Genomic DNA, 6,713 nt, shown 5'->3' with positions numbered 1-6,713 from the left:
AAAAAAAAAAACATTCACAGAATATACATATAAAAACATAAATTGTAATCGTTCAATGGTTGGAAATGTTATTTTTCAACAATTACCATTTTGTACATAAACAAAATTAGTACTTACATATTTTTAACAAAAAAAAAAAGCAATTTATTAATGCTCTCTCCGAGATGGAAGACATCGTGGCCCTCTTGTTATTTTTCTCATGTTATTCGTTGGTTGGTGTTATATTTATATTAAATTAAAAACTTCCTACTCACAAAGTCGTAATGAAAAATGTTTAAATCGAAAAAGAAACGCAATTATAAAATTATGTAACGTTTCTTTAATAATAAAAAATGTTTTAATTTTATTATTTCTAAAGCTAATTGTACAAAAAGTTACGTGAATATAGAAATTTTATTACGTGATTTTTTATTACGTGAATCTTTGCAGAGTACGAGGATTTTATGATAAGGAAAATTTATGTAATACTGATTATATTTTAATTACGTTATAAGGGCTTGAAATGAACTGTTGATGGATCTTCCCGTTTCATTTTTGTAAATATATTTATATGTATATTTACGAAATATATAAGTGGGATAACATGTGTCATTAGTTCATTTCTATATATTTAAATATGGTCAGTAACTATAAATATTTTGGGTGTGTATGTCAGGAATATTATATTAATTTAGCAATAAACATGTGGCATTGTAAAACTATAAAAAAATATTATTTTAAAATGTTTATAACAAAATAATGTCATATTAATAATTCTCCTGAAATTAATTTGTCAATTCCACATTTTCCATAGCTTCGATACTAAGTACCTATAAAAAGCAAGTGTTTTTGTCAAATTTTGAAGTGCCATAATTACAGAGATATTGTTATAAAAAATTAGTTTCATTTAATAATAAAACCAATTTTTATGCCCAATATGTCATAGAATTTTGTAACTCCGCTTAACCCGGATCAGTTGAGACGTTATGTTCGTATTTTTTTACTTCTATCACATAAAATAAAATCAGAAATCAAAAAATATTTAACGCGTAATGATTGAAAATAAATAATAAAAAACATTTAACAATTTATATGTTTATTAAATTCAATGCAATAAATAATTCATTCCTTATAAAAATATATTTGACAATATCATTTAAATTTATCTTTTTCATAATACAGACCGTTTTGAGGCTATGGCAAAAACTTCATAACACTCGGTCCAGTAGATTTTGCGTTAAAGACTAACAAACATACACATACACACATACATCCTCACAAACTTTACGCATGGACTGTTATATAAATAAAAATAAACTAAGGTAATCAGGTTGTGTCTGGAATGTGTGGCGTCTTCTGTATTCCTGTAACGATGAAACAGAAATAAATATAATTGTATTAACAATGAATTTTTCGCCCCTCCATCATAGATGGCGCTACGGGTATCGTAACGGGCTAAATAACGCGGATCGACTGCCGACATCAGTTTACTTGGTTCGTCACTAGATGGCGATGCGAATTTCCCTGGAACGCGCAGTCAAGTCGCTCAAGAAATTATAGACCTCCGCTGCCCAATTTTGATATTGTATCTCCTACGACTAGCTTGTATATGCTGGTATATGGATGAACATCCTCTACGGGTACTAGGTATGGAGACGATCGGTCATTTATTGTAACCCCGGGTCATTCACGACCCGTAAGCGTGGTGATCCGAGTCTAAATGATTCGACCTATTTTAAAACGAAAGTTTTGTGTTATCCGAAAAATGCGGGGCTTTGCTCCCGTGGGAATTTCGGGACAAAAAAGTACCCTATGTGTTATTCCAGATTATATTCTAAAAGAACGTGTGGACGCAAAGACATGCTACGTGTTTTATGTTTCATGGTAGCTACCAAGGCTAACCCTTATGTCGTCAACAATTGAATATATAGACAACACTCAACGGCCCACACTAAGCTTGTATCGTGGGTCCGATAGACAAAAACACACAACCACAGACAAATCTGATAACACAAGTACAGATTAGTTTCCCGCATCGGGAAACGAACCTGCGACTTTCAGATAGCGGACGCGCGTGACCACACCAAGTAAGAATAAAAAACTTGTAAAATATGGTCAAGGGCAAATCGGAGTGATCCCATAAATTATCACGGTTCTTCTCTGCTGTAAAACGTAGTCCACTTTCCTACTTTTCCCCTTTCACATCGCAGTCTTCGCTTTCTTTAGTTATCAGACACTTGAAGACACCAGCTTCCATGAGACCTTCTGATGTACCGAACACTAATGAACTTTTTGACTATGTACATTATGTACTTTTATATATTATTAGAAAAAAAACATTGTAAGAAACAATAATGGTAAGCCGATCTGGCATGATAGGGACCAACACTGTTCAAATGAGTTTCTTTCGGCATTTCTTCTCAGCAGTGGTCGTTCCGAAATGCCAGTAGTTTGTAGCTTGTGAGAAATAACTATAAATATAAAAATTTACGAGAAAAAGTGTCTGTGAAGGTCTAATTTCTGAATAAATGATTTGAATTTGATTTGAAACTACTTACGCAGTTCGCTCGCGATGGGACATCTTTTCATATGGTCTGTGAGCATAGATTTCACTGCCGCTAGCTCGGCGATGAGTCTCTGGTTTGATTCTTTCAGGCGTTTAATCTCAGACACTTGGTGGTTCATTGTCTCTCTTAGACGTACCCTGAAATATAAGTTTGTATCGTATTTCCAAACTAAAGTGATAAATATGTGTTTTTTGCTTTCTTGTCAAAACTGAGCTATGAATTGAGGTGATTCTTGTGTGGATTGGAGAACTGGAGAGTGATATACCTTTTTTCCGCGGGCGGAGCCGCGAGCGATTGTTAGTACTATGATAACAAAGAAAAAAAAAACAGAAAAGGAAAAAAATATAAAGATATTTCTAGATCAGTCGACAAAAATGTTAGGCAGAAAACTAATAGGCATTTGATCTAAGTGACATTGAAAATAGCCTGAAAGTCCGTGGGAAAAGGACCAGGACAGTTATTTATATTGGTATGAGTAGTATTTAATCACAAAGTGTTAAAGAATTTTAAACAAAAATGTTAATACCGAATCTTATAAAACAATGTTAAAAAAGTAATAAATAGGAGTTCCCCAAGGTAGTATACTGGGACCGACATTATTCCTAACATACGTAGATGACCTAGAAGAAAGTCACATGCATTTTATGGCAAAAACATGACAAAAACCTTGTGATGACTAAATTAATAAAGAAGTACTTAAATATATGGGAACAAACCGCTAAAGTTCGAAACTTTGTGAGATACTAACTGAACAATATCCTTAAACGACCTTATTTGACGACCTCGGTGGCTTGATCCCCGGAAAAGATCATTTTCCATCATGACCCATGATGGAAAATGATCTTTTTCTGATTGGCCCGGGTCTTGGATGTTTGTCTATATGTGTATTTGTTATAAAATATAGTATCGTTGAGTTATTATCCCATTTTCCATCATGACCCGACCGGGTATCGAACCTGGGACCTCTCGGTTCAGAGGCAAGCACTTTACCACTGCGCCACCGAGGTCGTCATTATGATTACCATTAGGCTACAAGGATCAACATAATTTATTAATAATGACTTTATTACTTTATGCCCTTACCTATATCTTCTAGACGCTGCTACCCTCGAATTCAAATCTTCTCTTGTCAATGTTTTCTTCTCTCTCTCCTGAACATCAACCATTACACAATCATCATCTTCTCCCGCCACATTTTTAACCTTCCTCCTTTTTATTTGCGTCCTCACTTCCTTACTTTTGTCTGTGGGTAACGGCATTATAGGTATTTTGTTACAAACTTGAGGTACTAAAGTCACAGGTATTAAAGTGCCTATATTTTGAATAACAGGTATCGTTTGCACCTTACTGTTGATTGTGTTTTTCAATTTCTCTTTCGTTTTAATATTTATAGTTTTGGGAGTTTCCTCGACAGATTTCATTTTTATTTTTTTACCGGTGGGCAAAGTTATAGTAACAGTAAGTTCTTCTAAATCTATTTTATCACTTTTGTTATCTGTCTTTTTCACTTCGTCATTCTTGCATAAATCTGATGTTAGACTATCGACAACATTGTCTATGGATTTTTGACTCATGATAGGCGGTACTTGTAGTTTTTCTAAGTCAATCACATCTTTCGCTATGTTAACGTCTTTTATTATAGAATCAGAATATGATATAAAGTTATTGTGTCCATTTTTGCTACATTCAACATTAAATGTGTTATCCTTTCTAATTTTTATAACATTATTTGTGTAAGAAACAGAAGTTTCTGATATATCTCTGTTTCTGTCTATATTTTTGCTTGTATCGTCTGTATGTTTGTCTGTGTCATGTTTTTCTACTCTTCTACTAATTGTTGTGACTTCGTTCGTTAATTTTGATATCGTGGTAGTTTCATATTCTTTCACAGCACCTGATTCGTCGCTTGATGATCTGCGGAAGAATTTACGTAAAAATAAGTATTTCATAGAAATTCAATTGAAAAACATGATTTAACCCAAATAATCGTGACATTTAAAAATATATGGAATTGAAGTCATGTCAGATGCCTTTGGGCGACTTGAAATCTGACACCAATTTTAGCAATAATACAATAAGAAAAAGACACCACATGCAATTACTTCCTGAGCTGTTAGGTTTCCTCAAAGTCAAAGAATATATTCTGAAATCATACCTTCACAGGCACTTGTTCACATGAAATTTTATAATTATATAGCTTTATATTATAATTTCTTAAGAAGCTACAAACTACCCTTCGATGGACGAGAAGTTCACATTAGCTCACCTGCTAATAGTTATATTCCTCTGGTTACTGTACAAAGCCGAGTCAGTCTGGTCAATGACGGGGAACATCTGTGGAGTGTGGAGGTCTTCGGTGCTCTGCTGTGGGTGATCCATCGAGGGCAGGCCGTGTCTGTGGGGATCGAAATTCAAATATTCTTTTCTAGCTCAACTCCGCAATGTTATCCACATATTTATTTTAAAAATATGTTTTATATGTACTGTAGTGGCATCTACTTTGTTAAGCACCATTGAATATCAGACTTTTTGACGAAATCCTAGGGGAATCGCCCACTTTTGGGATAAAAAGTACCCTATGTGTTAAGGTATCAGCTACCGCAATACCAAATTTCATAATAAGTGGCCAGCCATCTGAGCGTGATAAAGTAACAAACATACAAACTGTTGCTTTTATATTATTAGTGGGATTTTGGTATAACATAAAAATACCAACTTTGCCGTCTCCATGGCCCGTTTGAAGCCTTCCTCAAACGGGTTGTCATTTGGCAGGTCGAGGAACAGTCCGACTTCCTCACAGTTTCTGATGAACCGCGTCGGCGTGGGGGTCTGGTCCGCTAGACATAAAAATTTTGGATTACTATCGGAACATATTGGATCATACTTGTGACTGATTTTAAACACTGTCTGACCTTCCATCAAAGAGTATATTCAAGTATGTAAGGATATTGGGTGGGAATTCTGGGAAATATGTGACAAAAATTGAGTATCTGTGGATATTTAGGGAAAGTTGTGGAAACTTCTGGAAAAAAGAACTCTGTAAATTAAACCTCATATTCCTAATCACATACTAATTCTGTAATGTCTTACTGTGTATTTCCACTCATCCAATTCTTTGTTTGTACAAAATAATTGTTTATCACTATCAGTTTAATTTTACTTAAATATACAAAAGAGATAGCAATTATATTGATCTGAATGTGATAAGTTGATTACTGCCTCTACTGCTACTCTGATAATGTTGCTTTGCAATGTATTGCTGCATCAGAAAGGGACGTAGGTATACAAAAGAAAGAGAAGTAAAGATTTCCTTTTTTATTATATATGTATGGAACTTTTTTATAAGTTGCAGCAACAGATTGTTTTCTTGCAAGAAATGATATTATATAAAACAAAAAGTTTCTAATATCATTGCTTGCAAGTGAATATAACTGAACAAAATATGTAAATAAAATTGGATAAAACTTCTTCATGGATAGAGGGTTAGCGTCTACAGGTAAATGGAGGTTTCCTAAATCGACCAAGCACACCAAAAGACCAAAGACAAGGTTCCAGGCCTCTGGACTTACCAACAAAAGCGGATTTTTGCTCCAAACCAAATTGCAAAACCATGTCATGCTTTTTTGTGTGTACGTGAAGATGATCCTCGTTAGTAAACGTCATTCCACAGTCTGGCATTGAACACGCGAAAGGTTTTTCCGGTTCAACCATTTTCACTTCGTTTTTAGGGATTTTTTACCACGTACACTTTGTTGTTTTGAAATTATTATTTTATGCCGTATTTTGATTTATCCGATGTAGTGTGTAATAATAATTAATGTTTTTTTATTTAGTTATACCGTTTACAATTGTATTTACTCACATATTTATTTATGTTATAATTATTTTTAATTTTGATAAATATCTTCACCTACTACAATCAAATTCCAAATCAATTCAATATTCCCCGTCGGTCCGACTGTCAATGTCAAATTGAAATTGACAGCTGTTAGTTTTCTAAAGTTGCCAATATAAATAAAGAAAATACAAATAGTAGAATTTTAGTTGTTTTTCTTATTTTTATCTCTACGTCATTAGATATACGATTTTTTCATATTTCATAAACTGTTCTTTAACAAATATCGTGAATATAGAAAATATCGTGAACACTTATAACTTATAATATAG

At 33.6% G+C, this 6,713-nt stretch overlaps 1 protein-coding gene across 1 annotated transcript; it reads right to left on the bottom strand.

Annotated features, from left to right (window-relative positions):
* On the bottom strand, positions 1-6,525 carry Atf-2 (Activating transcription factor-2). Its single transcript, XM_053765740.1, has 6 exons — positions 6,116-6,525; positions 5,263-5,383; positions 4,813-4,941; positions 3,630-4,460; positions 2,538-2,683; positions 1-1,343 (listed from the first exon to the last, which is right to left on the bottom strand). Exons 1-6 carry the CDS (start codon positions 6,255-6,257, stop codon positions 1,306-1,308), a joined length of 1,407 nt encoding a protein of 468 aa, XP_053621715.1. The 5' UTR covers positions 6,258-6,525; the 3' UTR covers positions 1-1,305.
* Between the last annotated feature and the right edge of the window lie 188 nt (positions 6,526-6,713).

The sequence above is a fragment of the Plodia interpunctella genome, chromosome 27, assembly GCF_027563975.2.
Source record: "Plodia interpunctella isolate USDA-ARS_2022_Savannah chromosome 27, ilPloInte3.2, whole genome shotgun sequence".
Classification (NCBI taxonomy): domain Eukaryota; kingdom Metazoa; phylum Arthropoda; class Insecta; order Lepidoptera; family Pyralidae; genus Plodia; species Plodia interpunctella.
Note: the sequence above shows the minus strand (reverse complement) of the source record. Positions and strands in the feature narration are given on the sequence as shown.